Source organism: Salvelinus namaycush, chromosome 1 (assembly GCF_016432855.1).
Source record: "Salvelinus namaycush isolate Seneca chromosome 1, SaNama_1.0, whole genome shotgun sequence".
NCBI classification, from domain to species: Eukaryota; Metazoa; Chordata; class Actinopteri; order Salmoniformes; family Salmonidae; genus Salvelinus; species Salvelinus namaycush.
In genome coordinates this window covers 10,995,836-11,012,592 of record NC_052307.1, presented here as the reverse complement: position 1 = coordinate 11,012,592, position 16,757 = coordinate 10,995,836, and the positions used below count along the sequence as shown (strand labels likewise).

Genomic DNA, 16,757 nt, shown 5'->3' with positions numbered 1-16,757 from the left:
AACGTTAATTTTAAAAATCTAACACAGCGATTGCATTAAGAACTAATGTATCTTTCATTTGCTGTCCAACCTGTATTTTTTAGTCAAGTTTATGATTAGTTACTGATTAGACTAGGTGCCTCTCCCAAGATTTCTCCCGACATATTGTTGGCAGCCTGGCTACTTTTCTCATTGTATAACCACGATTTGTGCCGCTAAATATGCACATTTTCGAACAAACTCTATATGTATTGTGTAATATGATGTTATAGGACTGTCATCTGATGAAGTTTTGAGAAGGTTAGTCAAAAATGTAATATCTTTTGCTGGTTTATTTGCTATCGCTAACGTGCATGAATCAATGCTGCTGTGTGGTTGGCTATTGTAGTAAGCTAATATAATGCTATATTGTGTTTTCGCTGTAAAACACTTAAAAAATCTGAAATATTGGCTGGATTCACAAGATCTTTGTCTTTCATTTGCTGTATGCTGTGTATTTTTCATAAATGTTTTATGATGAGTATTTAGGTAATTCACGTTGGTCTCTGTAGTTATTCTAGTTGCTTTGGTGAGAGTTGTGATGGTGGCTGCAATGTAAAACTATGATTTATACCTGAAATATGCACATTTTTCGAACAAAACATATGCTATACAATAAATATGTTATCAGACTGTCATCTGATGAAGTTGTTTCTTGGTTAGTGACTATTTATATCTTTATTTGGTCGAAATTGTGATAGCTACCTATGCAGGAAAAAAATGGGGGGGAAAAAAAGTTGTGTCTTTTGCTATGGTGGTTAGCTAATAGATTTACATATTGTGTCTTCCCTGTAAAACATTTTAAAAATCAGAAATGATGGCTGGATTCACAAGATGTGTATCTTTCATCTGGTGTCTTGGACTTGTGATTTAATGATATTTAGATGCTAGTATTTACTTGTGACGCTATGCTAGGCTATGCTAGTCAGCTTTTTTACTGATGGGGGTGCTCCCGGATCCGGGATTGGGAGGAAGTAGAAGTTTTAACTGACCTAGTTAAATAAAGTAAAAATATATATATAATAATAATGTAATAGAGTCTTGTATTGCTTGTATGCTTGATAAATGATTATATATATTTTCATAGAAGCGTGGATCATTATTATTTGGACCGTATAGATTAATGAGCCAAATATGTATAATATGGTCCAATAACATATTTGAAAAAATCCATATACCGTGCGGGTCTGTTTGAATAATCCATATACCGTGCAGGTCTGTTTGAATAATCCATATACCGTGCGGGTCTGTTTGAATAATCCATATACCGTGCGGGTCTGTTTGAATAATCCATATACCGTGCAGGTCTGTTTGAATAATCCATATACCGTGCGGGTCTGTTTGAATAATCCATATACCGTGCAGGTCTGTTTGAATAATCCATATACCGTGCAGGTCTGTTTGAATAATCCATATACCGTGCAGGTCTGTTTGAATAATCCATATACCGTGCGGGTCTGTTTGAATAATCCATATACCGTGCGGGTCTGTTTGAATAATCCATATACCGTGCAGGTCTGTTTGAATAATCCATATACCGTGCAGGTCTGTTTGAATAATCCATATACCGTGCGGGTCTGTTTGAATAATCCATATACCGTGCGGGTCTGTTTGAATAATCCATATACCGTGCAGGTCTGTTTGAATAATCCATATACCGTGCAGGTCTGTTTGAATAATCCATATACCGTGCGGGTCTGTTTGAATAATCCATATACCGTGCGGGTCTGTTTGAATAATCCATATACCGTGCGGGTCTGTTTGAATAATCCATATACCGTGCGGGTCTGTTTGAATAATCCATATACCGTGCGGGTCTGTTTGAATAATCCATATACCGTGCGGGTCTGTTTGAATAATCCATATACCGTGCAGGTCTGTTTGAATAATCCATATACCGTGCAGGTCTGTTTGAATAATCCATATACCGTGCAGGTCTGTTTGAATAATCCATATACCGTGCGGGTCTGTTTGAATAATCCATATACCGTGCAGGTCTGTTTGAATAATCCATATACCGTGCAGGTCTGTTTGAATAATCCATATACCGTGCGGGTCTGTTTGAATAATCCATATACCGTGCGGGTCTGTTTGAATAATCCATATACCGTGCGGGTCTGTTTGAATAATCCATATACCGTGCAGGTCTGTTTGAATAATCCATATACCGTGCGGGTCTGTTTGAATAATCCATATACCGTGCGGGTCTGTTTGAATAATCCATATACCGTGCGGGTCTGTTTGAATAATCCATATACCGTGCGGGTCTGTTTGAATAATCCATATACCGTGCGGGTCTGTTTGAATAATCCATATACCGTGCGGGTCTGTTTGAATAATCCATATACCGTGCGGGTCTGTTTGAATAATCCATATACCGTGCAGGTCTGTTTGAATAATCCATATACCGTGCGGGTCTGTTTGAATAATCCATATACCGTGCAGGTCTGTTTGAATAATCCATATACCGTGCGGGTCTGTTTGAATAATCCATATACCGTGCGGGTCTGTTTGAATAATCCATATACCGTGCAGGTCTGTTTGAATAATCCATATACCGTGCGGGTCTGTTTGAATAATCCATATACCGTGCAGGTCTGTTTGAATAATCCATATACCGTGCGGGTCTGTTTGAATAATCCATATACCGTGCAGGTCTGTTTGAATAATCCATATACCGTGCAGGTCTGTTTGAATAATCCATATACCGTGCGGGTCTGTTTGAATAATCCATATACCGTGCAGGTCTGTTTGAATAATCCATATACCGTGCGGGTCTGTTTGAATAATCCATATACCGTGCGGGTCTGTTTGAATAATCCATATACCGTGCAGGTCTGTTTGAATAATCCATATACCGTGCAGGTCTGTTTGAATAATCCATATACCGTGCAGGTCTGTTTGAATAATCCATATACCGTGCAGGTCTGTTTGAATAATCCATATACCGTGCAGGTCTGTTTGAATAATCCATATACCGTGCAGGTCTGTTTGAATAATCCATATACCGTGCAGGTCTGTTTGAATAATCCATATACCGTGCAGGTCTGTTTGAATAATCCATATACCGTGCAGGTCTGTTTGAATAATCCATATACCGTGCAGGTCTGTTTGAATAATCAATATACCGTGCAGGTCTGTTTGAATAATCCATATACCGTGCGGGTCTGTTTGAATAATCCATATACCGTGCAGGTCTGTTTGAATAATCCATATACCGTGCGGGTCTGTTTGAATAATCCATATACCGTGCAGGTCTGTTTGAATAATCCATATACCGTGCAGGTCTGTTTGAATAATCCATATACCGTGCAGGTCTGTTTGAATAATCCATATACCGTGCAGGTCTGTTTGAATAATCCATATACCGTGCAGGTCTGTTTGAATAATCCATATACCGTGCAGGTCTGTTTGAATAATCCATATACCGTGCAGGTCTGTTTGAATAATCCATATACCGTGCAGGTCTGTTTGAATAATCCATATACCGTGCAGGTCTGTTTGAATAATCCATATACCGTGCAGGTCTGTTTGAATAATCCATATACCGTGCAGGTCTGTTTGAATAATCCGCACATTCGGATCACAATGGGTATTATATTCCTTCTCTGTTATCAACCAGTCAATCAATCAAATGTATTTGTAAAGCCCTTTTTACATCAGCTGATGTCTAGAAGTGCTGTACAGAAACCCAGTCTAAAACCCCAAACAGCAAGCAAAGCAGATGTGAAGCACGACCAGGTAAATACTGATAGTATTTTCTTATTATCTGCTAAGCCATTACGATTACTGTATAATTGGCTATACTAATTTCACCATTTACCATAATGAGATAAAAGTTTCAATTCTATTTATTATAATATATGTTTCTAAACGTACCGTAAAAGGTACCATAATAATTGAGTGTCCATATAGCTATAATATGGTATTTGCACTGCTACTGAGTAAACCTCCAACAGGAGCAGATTAACTGTGAAATGCATTTCCAACGCACTCGCCTCGATTGTATTCTATACAGTTATTAAAAATATATATACAGTGCATTCAGAAAGTATTCAGACCCCTTGACTTTTTCCACATTTTGTTACATTACAGCCTTATTCTAAAATTGATTCAATTCTTTTTTCCCCTCATCAATCTACACAATATCCCATAATGACAAAGTAAAAAACAGGTTTTTATACATTTTTACAAATGTATTAATAACAAAAAAGAAATACCTTATTTACATAAGTATTCAGAACATTTGTTATGAGACTCAAAATTTAGCTCAGGTGCATCCTGTTTCCATTGGTCGATCATCCTTCAGATGTTTCTACAACTTGATTGGAGTCCACCTGTGGTAAATTCAATTGATTGGACATGATTTGGAAAGGCACACACCTTTCTCTATAAGGTACCACAGTTGACAGTGCATGTCAGAGCAAAAACCAAGCCATGAGGTCGAAGGAATTGTCCATAGAGCTCCGACACAGGATTTTGTCGAGGTACAGATCTGGGGGAGGGTAGCAAAATATGTCTGCAGCATTGAAGGTCCCCAAGAACACAGTGGTCTCCATCATTCTTAAATGGAAGAAGTTTGGAACCACCAAGACTCTTCCTAGAGCAAGCCACCCAGTGAAACTGAGCAAAAGAGGGAAAAGGGCCTTGGTCAGGGAGGTGGCCAAGAACTTGATGGTCACTCTGACAGAGCTCCAGAGTTCCTCTGTGGAAATGGGGGGACCTTCCAGAAGGACAACCATCTCTGCAGCACTCTACCGATCAGGCCTTTATGGTCAAGTGGTCAGATGGAATACACTCCTCGGTAAAAGGCAGTCTGCTTGGAGTTTGCCAAAAGGCACCTCAAGACTCTCAGACCATGAGAAACAAGACTCTCTGGACTGATGAAACCAAGATTGAACTCTTTGGCCTTAATGCCAAGCGTCACGTCTGGAGGAAACCTGCTGTGAGGATGTTTTTCAGCGGCAGGGACTGGGAGACTAAAAGTTGGGAAAGATGAATGGAGCAAAGTACAGAGAGATCATTAATGAAAACTTGCTCCAGAGCACTCAGAACCTCAGACTGGGGCAAAGGTTCACCCTCCAACAGGATAACAACCCTAAACACACAGCCAAGACAACACAGGCAGGGTTTCGGGACAAGTTTCTGAGTTTCTGAGCCCAGCCAGAGCCCGGACTTGAACCCGATCTAACATCTCTGAAGAGACCTGAAAATAGCTGTGCAGCGACGCTACCCATCCAACATGACAGAGCTTGAGAGGATCTGCAGAGAAGAATCTGAAGAAAGTCCCCAAATACAGGTGTTCCAAGCTAATGGCGTCATACCCAAGACGACTTGAGGCTTTAATCGCTGCCAAAGGTGCTTCAACAAAGTACTGTGTAAAGGGTCTGAATACTTATGTAAATGTGATATTTAATTTTTGTATTTTTAAAAATAAATTAGCAAAAATTTAAATACAAGGTTTTTTGCTTTGTCATTATGGGTCCCTGTATTCATATAGATAATGTGAGTTTGCCAGCAATTTGTCAATTTTCCCCTTCAATGATTGGACATGGCATGGGAGAGCAGGAAAGTTGGAAGAGGGATCTTTGTTTTGTTCCTCTTCAACCTCTGGCCACACCTCCTTTCCTGCCGCTTTCCCTCTTCCTTCTTAATAGTCCTTCGTCCGGGTTGTTTTGTTTCACCATCTCTGAAGTTATGTCCCCTTTGGTCCATTCTCTCCAATGTGAGTTGTTAGTTTCTGCTATAACGGATGAGTGGTTCCGCCGGCTTTCTCGAAAGTTCGCATGCTGTTTCAGGTACCAGCACACGTAATCCAAGTAGGAGAATAATCCACTGTACACATTTCATGTTGCTCTACTGTAGCCTAACCCTAATCCGATGCAACATAAAACACTTTATACTACTATAAACAAAGCAACAAAAACGGACGAGTTTAAACATCTAACAAACAATCGATTCAGGGCACCACTGCGTAGAGCCCCCAAGGTCACGCAGCACCCCCAAGGAGGTCTGCGGCAGAGGTTGAAGAGGAATAAAACAAAGACCATCTTCCTACTGTCCTGCTCTTCAATGTCCAATCACTGAAGGGGAAAATGGACGAATTGCGGGCAAACTCACAGTATCTATATGAATACAGGAAGGCCTGTGTGATGGCCTTTTCTAAAACTCGGCTGTCGGAGGCAGACTGACAGATTCACTATCACTCGTATGGACAGAGACAGTGAAGCTACTGGTAAGGAGCACAGAGGGGGAGTCTGTGTGCTGATAAATGACAGATGGTGTAAAACTATGATTGTCATGAAGAAAAAAAATGCACTCCTGATATAGAACTACTGTCAGTGTCACTGCACCCCTGCTACCTCCCCCGTGAATTCCCACAGCCTTTTCTGGCTGTTGTTTATATCCATCCAAGAGCAAACAGCCTTTTCAATTCCATGCTCCATGGTGCCTGAGTCCCTGACCACCAGGCCATCTGTGTGAGAGATATAACACACACATCACCCACCTGTGACCAGCCACTTCCTGCCCCAGTCCAGGCAGGCAACTTAATTTCATGGTCTTCAGCCTGATGGATGGACGGCGATAAAGTAGCTCGCTTTATGGCGACGTAAAGCTGGCCGTGGTGGTTTGAGAGCGGCAGATAGTCTGGTGGTGTGTCTCGGGGGTATATCATCAACCAGGACGAGGAAAGGGGAGGAATGACTGGAGTGCAGCCAGAGAATGGCGACGGCCTCAACACTGGATCCATCATGTGGGGCTACCAATAGCGAATATCTCTGTGCTTATTGGCTGATCCATATGAGATTCTGGTGTAGAACCCTGAATTTGTCAACAGTGTGCGCAACTGGTTAACTGAAGTCAGGTGCAGGAGAGCAGAGATGAGTGAACAGGCACTTTATTTGGCAGAAGGAAAACAGTCGGACGCAACTGCGTAACGACACTCCCGCCAAAGGCAAAAGCGAATAGCGCACTCGTCACACAAATAATGTACAGCATACAATACCACGGGTTCCAAACAAGACCCGGCGAAAAACCAGCATGAAGCGTCACACATGACACGTAACAAACAATTACACACACAGACATGGGGGGAACAGAGGATAATATACACGTAGAGTGATGAGGGGATGTAAAACAGGTGTGCGGAAAAACAAGACAAAACAAATGGAAAATGAAAGGTGGAGCGGCGATGGCTAGAAGACCGGTGACGTCGACCGCCGAGCGCCGCCCGAACAAGGAGAGGAGCCGACTTCGGCGGGAGTCATGACAGAATTAGTGTTGATAAGTTCTGACTACTACTCTATTAGCTGTGAATTCAGTGTGATACAAGTTTCAAACATAGTCATGTTACTGCACGCAGTCAATCATTTTTTCTAACTGCAAACAAAAAATAAGAGGAAAAATAGTACATTTTCGGTACTTACTAAATGGTAATTCCACTGGTTATTCCACTGGTAATAAATGTAAAGTGTGTGTGGTTAATGTTTTATATTTTTACAAGAACCCTCCATATTACCCTCAATGGGAGACTAAACACCTACTAGCTTTCACCAATATTTTCTGCATCAAATTAGTCCCCAGCTTGAGCAGATATCAACCATTACTAACTGGTAGCTCCTAGGCCCTACTACACACAGTATTGTAGCTACAGTATTCCATGCCTTAGCCCTGCTCCTGCTACTGTCCTGTAGAGATATATATATATGTATATATATACAGTATATATGTCCCAAATGGCACGCTATTCCCTATACCAGGGCTCATAGTACTCTGGTCAAAGGTAGGGGACTATGTAGGGAATAGGGTGTTATTTGGGATGCAGGCTGTGAAGGGCATCAGTGGGTAGTGAAGTGTACTGTACATCTCGTCACAGAGCCAAACAGCCTGCTGGGCTGGCAGGACAGAATCATGTCACGGTCAGCGTTTTTCAGCATTTTCCACTCAGGCCCCCAGTCATAACACACCACATGTGATGTAATGAGTTGTGTGCCACTAGAATACATGTACACAGTGAGTCCTATCACACTGATATTGAAAGACTGAGACGGAGAGATGGTCCATCTCTCTAAGCTAAAGCACTTGATGACAAGTGTCGTCCGACAGACTGCATGTTAGACACAATGAAGTCTCTGGATGGGACTCTATTAAGTAAAAGTTAATCAGTGTGTGGAATCAAGGGCTCCGTAATGAATTATAAGGAGAGTCAGATTCAAGTCAAGGACTATGATGTTAGGCTGCTAATGAGTTGGGCAATTGCCTTTGACGTCACAGGCCTTTCTGTTAGCTCCAAATTATGAATGCTGATCTAGGATCAGGCTGTTCCGTTAGCTCCAAATTATGAGTGTAGTCTTTATTCATTGTGATCAAAAAGGCAGAACTGATCCTAAATCAGGACTTGTACTCTGAGGTGCTTGATACATACGGCCCCTAAACACAGGCCAGTGTGTGTAGGTGAGTTTGTCAGACCCCCGTGGGAATGTTTGTGTAGTGTTTTTGGATTGTATAATTAACCCTATGAAGGGATTGGTGACAGGGCTGTTTGTAGTGATACTAAATGAATGCCACGCTAATGCTCCTCTTCCATATGCTTTCATACCAGAGAAGAGGCTCGCTCCTGTGTGTGTGTTTAACAGCCTGGGTGGGTGACTGTGATTCTGTTAATGACGTTTGTGTGGTAGTCCTAATGACTGTAGAAGTGATGGATGCTCATTGCTTTGATGCTAATCTGATTAGACACATGTAAACACAGTGCCAAGCTTCCAGACAGCCAGTCTTGGCCTCCATCCTCGCTCTGCAGGGTCAGTCAGGAGAGTGGCTGATTGGCTAGTGATATCACATTGACTTATGGGGCAGGAGGATGAGTGCCTGTGTAACAGGGGATTGGTAAACTTATTCCTCAGTTTTAAAATCTAACCACACCATCAAATTGGTAGCTTTTTGGTGGCGTAGCCAGCTAATACACTGTCAAAAGTTTCTGTGTGTGCTGGTGAGGGATGAACAGGTATGGTTAAACAACAGCAGTATCTGTGTCTGTCAAACAGCTGACAGATACACCATGCAGAGTTTTCCAATGAATTCATGTGACATATGACCTCAGAAAGTTCTAATGGACATTCAGTAGTCACACAACACACACACACACACACACACACACACACACACACACACACACACACACACACACACACACACATGATCCAGCTGTAAGAAGCTACCCGGGTCACTATGGTCCGCTGAACGCGAGCACACTGTCATCTGATGCACTCCATTATCTTCTCTCCAAACACAGCTCTGGTGTCCGTGACTGACATTTTGAAAGCTACACCCTCTCTGTGTGTTTGTGTTTAATCAAATAGGATGAAGAGCCTGTCCTAACCCATTAAGTATGTCTGCTCTGTCTGGCCAGGGACAGTAATAATAAACCTGCCTACTCTGTCTGGCCAGGGACAGTGATTATAAATCTGTCTGCTCTGTCTGGCCAGGGACAGTGATTATAAATCTGTCTGCTCTGTCTGGCCAGGGACAGTGATAATAAACCTGCCTACTCTGTCTGGCCAGGGACAGTAATAATACATATTTCTGCTCTGTGTGGCCAGAGATGGTGATAATAAATCTGTCTGCTCTGTCTGGCCAGAGATGGTGATAATAAATCTGTCTGCTCTGTCTGGTCAGGGAGGGGTATAATAAATAATTCTGCTCCGTCTGGCCAGTGACAGTGACGATACATTTTTCTGCTCTGTCTGGCCGCAGATGGTGATAATACATCTGAATCATTAGGATCTAGCAGACAGAGGGACAACTCTAGGTAAACACCCCCATCTAGTGCTCAGTATCAAGCATTGCTCTTCTCTGCTGAATTGGTTTGTGTGTGTGTGTGTGTGTGTGTGTGTGTGTGTGTGTGTGTGTGTGTGTGTGTGTGTGTGTGTGTGTGTGTGTGTGTGTGTGTGTGTGTGTGTGTGTGTGTGTGTGTGTGTGTGTGTGTTTGCGTGTGTGTGTGTTTGCGTGTGTGTGTGTGTGTGTGTGTGTGTGTGTGTGTGTGTGTTTGCGTGTGTGTGTGTGTCTGCGTGTCTGTATGTATATGTGTGCGCATACGTGTGTGGTGACGTGGGTGCACTCTTCACAAAACAGCTTCAAATGAGCCACAGTTCGAGAGGGAAAAGTTTTAATAAGAGCAAGCTTTTCGTTGAAGAGAGACTTTGTAGCCCTGAGGTGTACGATGCCACAGGAGCACGATCCGAAGCAGCGGCCTCTCTGTCTCTACTTATTAGGCTTCAACCTTAGTCACATGATCTGGAGCGTGACTCAGATGACATGAATCTTGAGGCCAGGCGTTGTTTGTCTGTGTGGCCTGCCCTGCCTTGCCTTGGTTAGCCTCCCCCTGCCTGCTCACAAACATAAATACAACTCACTATAACAACCAAGAGGAGAGTACAGGCTGCATTAGGGGGGCGGGAGGGCGGGAAAGACGGAACGAAAGAGAGAGAGAGAAAGAGAGAAAGAGAGAGAGAGGGGGAGGGAGGGAAGGGGAGATCTGTCTAGAGAGTGATACAAGTGAAAGGCTCTACTTCTACTCTGACTAGGACAGCAAACATGGTATTACATTACAGAGTTATTAATATACAGTCGAAGTTGGAAGTTTACATACACTTAGGTTGGATTCATTAAAACTCGTTTTTCAACCACTCCACAAATGTCTTGTTTACAAACTACAGTTTTGGCTACTTTGTGCATGATCTACTTTGTGCATGACCCAAGTAATTTTTCCAATTGTTTACAGATGATTATTTCACTTATAATTCACTATATCACAATTTCAGTGGGTCAGAAGTTTACATACACTAAGTTGACCGTGCCTTTAAACAGCTTGGAAAATTCCAGAAAATTATGTTATGGCTTTAGAAGCTTCTGATAGGCTAACTGATATAATTTGAGTCAATTGGAGGTGTACCTGTGGATATATTTCAAGGCCTAACTTCAAGCTCAGTGCCTCTTTGCTTGACATCCTGGGAAAATCAAAATAAATCAGCCAACACCTAAGAAAGAAAATTGTAGACCTCCACAAGTCTGCACATGCCTGAAGGTACCACGTTCATCTGTACAAACAATAGTACGCAAGTATAGACACCATGGGACCACGCAGCCGTCATACCGCTCAGGAAGGAGACGCTTTCTGTCTCCTAGAGATGAACGTACTTTGGTGCGAAAAGTGCAAATCAATCCCAGAACAACAGCAAAGGGCCTTGTGAAGATGCTGGGGGAAACAGGTACAAAAGTATCTATATCCACAGTTTTTTATTTTATTTCAACTTTATTTAACAATGTAGGCTAGATGAGAACAAGTTCTCATTTACAACTACAACCTGGCCAAGATAAAGCAAAGCAGTTCGACACATACAACAACACAGAGTTGCACATGGAATAAACAAACATACAGTCAATAATACAGTAGGAAAAGTCTATATACAGTGTGAATGAGTCCTATATCGACATAACCTGAAAGGCCGCTCAGCAAGGAAGAAGCCACTGCTCCAAAACCGCAATAAAAAAGCCAGACTACGGTTTGCAACTGCACATGGGGACAAAGATCGTACTTTTTGGAGAAATGTCCTCTGGTCTGATGAAACAAAAACAGAACTGTTTGGCCAAAATGACCATTTTTATGTTCGGAGGAAAAAGGGGGAGGCTTGCAAGCCGAAGAACACCATCCCAACCTTGAAGCACGGGGGTGGTAGCATCATGTTGTGGGGGTGCTTTGCTGCAGGAGGTACTGGTGCACTTCACAAAATAGATGGCGTGAGAATGGAAAATTATGTGGATATATTGAAGCAACATCTCAAGACATCAGTCAGGAAGTTAAAGCTTGGTCGCAAATGATTCTTCCAAATGGACAATGACATCAAGCATACTTCCAAAGTTGTGCCAAAAATGGCTAAAGGACAACGAAGTCAAGGTATTGGAGTGGCCATCACAAAGCCCTGACCTCAATCCTGTAGAAAATGTGTGGGCAGAACTGAAAAAGCATGTGCGAGCAAGGAGGTCTACTAACCTAACTCAGTTACACCAGCTTTGTTAGGAGGAATGGGCCAAAATTCACCCAATTTATTGTGGGAAGCTTGTGGAAGGCTACCCGACATGTTTGACCCAAGTTCAACAGTTTGAAGGCAATGCTACCAAATACCAATTGAGTTTATGTAAACTTCTGACCCACTGGGAATGTGATGAAAGAAATAAAAGCTGAAATAAATCATTCTCTCTACTATTATTCTGACATTTCACATTCTTAAAATAAAGTGGTGATCCTAACTGATCTTTACTTGGATTAAATGTCAGGAATTGTGAAAAACTGAGTTTAAATGCATTTGGCTAAGGTGTATGTAAACTTCCGACTTCAACTGTATGTAGTAAGCAATACTCAAGGCAGCATATTGCAAACAATATTTAGTCATCATGCACCATCTTGAGCACCTTGCTTTTTCCCAGCAGAAAGCACCCTTATCTAGTCAGTTTCACTCAAATCTCTTTTCACCCATTACCTACCCTCTGTCTATCTGGAAAGGTCATCCTAACCCCCTCTGTCTCTCTGGAAAGGTCATCCTAACCCCCTCTGTCTCTTTGGAAAGGTCATCCTAACCCTCTCTGTCTCTTTGGAAAGGTCATCCTAACCCCCTCTGTCTCTTTGGAAAGGTCATCCTAACCCCCTCTGTCTCTCTGGAAAGGTCATCCTAACCCCCTCTGTCTCTTTGGAAAGGTCATCCTAACCCCCTCTGTCTCTTTGGAAAGGTCATCCTAACCCCCTCTGTCTCTTTGGAAAGGTCATCCTAACCCCCTCTGTCTCTCTGGAAAGGTCATCCTAACCCCCTATGTCTCTTTGGAAAGGTCATCCTAACCCCCTCTGTCTCTCTGGAAAGGTCATCCTAACCCCCTCTGTCTCTCTGGAAAGGTCATCCTAACCCCCTCTGTCTCTCTGGAAAGGTCATCCTAACCCCCTCTGTCTCTTTGGAAAGGTCATCCTAACCCCCTCTGTCTCTCTGGAAAGGTCATCCTAACCCCCTCTGTCTCTTTGGAAAGGTCATCCTAACCCCCTCTGTCTCTCTGGAAAGGTCATCCTAACCCCCTCTGTCTCTTTGGAAAGGTCATCCTAACCCCCTCTGTCTCTCTGGAAAGGTCATCCTAACCCCCTCTGTCTCTTTGGAAAGGTCATCCTAACCCCCTCTGTCTCTTTGGAAAGGTCATCCTAACCCCCTCTGTCTCTTTGGAAAGGTCATCCTAACCCCCTCTGTCTCTTTGGAAAGGTCATCCTAACCCCCTCTGTCTCTCTGGAAAGGTCATCCTAACCCCCTCTGTCTCTTTGGAAAGGTCATCCTAACCCCCTCTGTCTCTTTGGAAAGGTCATCCTAACCCCCTCTGTCTCTCTGGAAAGGTCATCCTAACCCCCTCTGTCTCTTTGGAAAGGTCATCCTAACCCCCTCTGTCTCTCTGGAAAGGTCATCCTAACCCCCTCTGTCTCTTTGGAAAGGTCATCCTAACCCCCTCTGTCTCTCTGGAAAGGTCATCCTAACCCCCTCTGTCTCTCTGGAAAGGTCATCCTAACCCCCTCTGTCTCTTTGGAAAGGTCATCCTAACCCCCTCTGTCTCTTTGGAAAGGTCATCCTAACCCCCTCTGTCTCTCTGGAAAGGTCATCCTAACCCCCTCTGTCTCTCTGGAAAGGTCATCCTAACCCCCTCTGTCTCTCTGGAAAGGTCATCCTAACCCCCTCTGTCTCTCTGGAAAGGTCATCCTAACCCCCTCTGTCTCTTTGGAAAGGTCATCCTAACCCCCTCTGTCTCTTTGTTGGTCTCTATTTTCAGGGACAAGTGATCCGTATGTGAAGTTTAAGATTGCGGGGAAGGAGGTGTTCAGGAGCAAGACCATCAATAAGAACCTGAACCCGTTGTGGGACGAGAGGGTCAGCCTACTAGTGGACAGCCTCCGAGAACCTCTTTATGTCAAGGTACGACTGTCTGACAGACTCTACTATGTGTCACAGTTTCTGGGTTATTTGATTGTTGTTTCCTTAGGTTACCGCTGGAGGGCTCCCTTACCCTGTTTTCGAGGTTCCAGGTTACCCTGATTATTACTTATTGGATTCACCTGTGTTTAAATGATGGATTTGTTCATCACGTACCATACAGAAACAGTCCAATAGTGAACTCATTTAAATTTGCAATCCGTAGGTACCAAACATGTCTTGGTTAGGTAACATATTGTATGGTTACTTGTAATAAACATTTTATACCTCGTAATAACATAGGAAAACAAAATAATATAACACAACATACTTTACACTAACCACAACATTTTATGTTTTTTATGTCACTTTTAATGTGCTGTTAGAAAATGTGTTTTAGATGACATCACTGTTGAATGAGTTGACCCATTTTCTTAGAAAAAGGCTTGCCACTTTCTGTGTGGTCAAGAGGAAGTACAGTGGCAAGAAAAAGTATGTGAACCCTTTGGAATTACCTATATTCCTGCATAAATTAGTCATAACATTTGATCTAATCTTCATCTTAGTCACAACAATAGACAAACACAGTGTCACGCCCTGGCCTTAGTTATCTTTGTTTTCTTTATTATTTTAGTTAGGTCAGGGTGTGACATGGGGGATGTAAGTGTTTTGTATTGTCTAGGGGTCTTTGTATGTTTATGGGTGCTGTGGTTTAGTTGGTTAAAGTGTCTAGTCTAGGTGTATGTATGTCTATGGTTGCCTAGATTGGTTCTCAATTAGAGACAGCTGTCTATCGTTGTCTCTGATTGGGAACCATATTTAGGCAGCCATATTCATTAGGTAGTTCGTGGGTGATTGTCTATGTCTTTACGTTAGTTGCTTGTGTCTGCACTTTCGTTTTATAGCTTCACGGTCGTTTGTTGTTTTGTATAGTTTGTCAGTGTTCGTTTCGTTTTCGTCTTCAAATAAAAGAAGATGTATAGTTATCACGCTGCGCCTTGGTCCTCCTCTCTTCCACAATGTTACGACGATCGTGACACACAGTGTGCTGGAAAGGGTGGAAAGGGTTACAAAAGAATCTCTAAAAGCCTCGATGTTCATCAGTCCATGGTAAGACAAATTGTCTATAAATGGAGAAAGGCCAACACTGTTGCTACTGTCCCTAGGAGTGGCCATCCTGCAAAGATGACTGCAAGATCACAGTGAGGAATGCTCAGTGAGGTTAAGAAGAATCCTAGAGTGTCAGGTAAAGACTTACAGAAATCTCTGGAACATGCTAACATAGACGAGTCTATGATACGTAAAACACTAAACAAGCATGGTGTTCATGGGAGGACACCACGGAAGAAGCCACTGCTGTCCAAAAAAAACATTGCTGCATGTCTGAAGTTCGCAAAAGAGCACCTGGATGTTCCACAGCGCTTCTGGCAAAATATTCTGTGGACAGATGAAACTACAGTCGAGTTGTTTGGAAGGAACACACAACACACGTTCTCCATTCTGTGGAGAAAAAAAGGCACAGCACACCAACATCAAAACCTCATCCCAACTGTAAAGTATGGTGGAGGGAGCATCATGTTTTGGGGCTGATTTGCTGCCTCAGGGCCTGGACAGCTTGCTATCAGCGACGGAAAAATGAATTCCCAAGTTTATCAAGACATTTTTCAGGAGAATGTAAGGCTATTTGTCCGTCAGTTGAAGCTCAACAGAAGTTGGGTGACGCAACAGAACAACGACCCAAAACACAGATGTAAATCAACAACAGAATGGCTTCAACAGAAGATAATACGCCTTCTGGAGTGGCTCAGTCAGAGTCCTGACTTCAACCCGATTTAAAATTCTGTGGCATGACCTCGAGAACGGTTCACACCAGACACCCTAAGAATATTGCTGAACTGAAACAGTTTTGTAAAGATGAATGGTCCAAAATTCATCCTGACCGTTGTGAAGGTCTGATCCGCAACTACAGAAAACGTTTGGTTGAGTTTATTGCTGCCAAAGGAGAGTCAACCAGTTATTAAATCCAAGGGTTCACATACTTTTTCCACCCTACACTGTGAATGTTTACACAGTGTGTTCAATAAAGACATGAAAATGTGTAATTGTTTGTGTGTTATTAATTTAAGCAGACTGTGTTTGTCTATTGTTGTGATTTAGATGAAGATCAGATCAAATTTCATGATCAATTTATGCAGAAATCCTGTTAATTCCAAAGGGTTCACATACTTTTTCTTGCCACTGTTTGTGGATCTGGACTTTATTACCCTGTCGTATACTGGAGCGAAAAGAATTCCAGCTTGGACTCTTCCGGTTTGTTTAGACTATGTGATATAGCCCTGGATCAAGATAGCAGGCTGAATGGGGCCATATCCTGGCCCTGCTGGACAAGCCTGACACTTCAAAAGGGACTTCTTCTGGCCAGTGGGGTCAACTAGGGTTCCTGGTCTGAAGTGAGTTGATAGGCCCCTGTCCAGTAAAAAGGGTTTGTGCTGATGTGACGTGAGGGTCAACTCCTACAACTCCTACAGCCTATTAGCTATACAATTAGACACTACACTCTGCACCAGGATTAAAAACTACAATTTAATATGTGCAGAGGGATCTGTTAGCAGAAAAATTATTTGTTAACTAAAGGTAAACATGGGTTTTTTCAAATTTCCTGCAATTCTACACATTTTGCCATGAATTATGCCATGTTAATATGATATCTGAGTGAGAGTGACTTTCAAAATCAATGGGTTCCCCCTG

The 16,757-nt window shown here is 42.6% G+C and overlaps 1 protein-coding gene across 1 annotated transcript in view; it reads left to right on the top strand.

The window, feature by feature from the left end:
• The window catches only part of LOC120050384 (multiple C2 and transmembrane domain-containing protein 1-like), a 141,374-nt gene that overhangs the window by 93,087 nt on the left and 31,530 nt on the right, over positions 1–16,757 (top strand). The window contains exon 3 of the mRNA XM_038996973.1: positions 13,870–14,012. Coding sequence (XP_038852901.1) covers positions 13,870–14,012 — 143 coding nt within the window. The remainder of the gene's footprint in view (positions 1–13,869; positions 14,013–16,757) is intronic.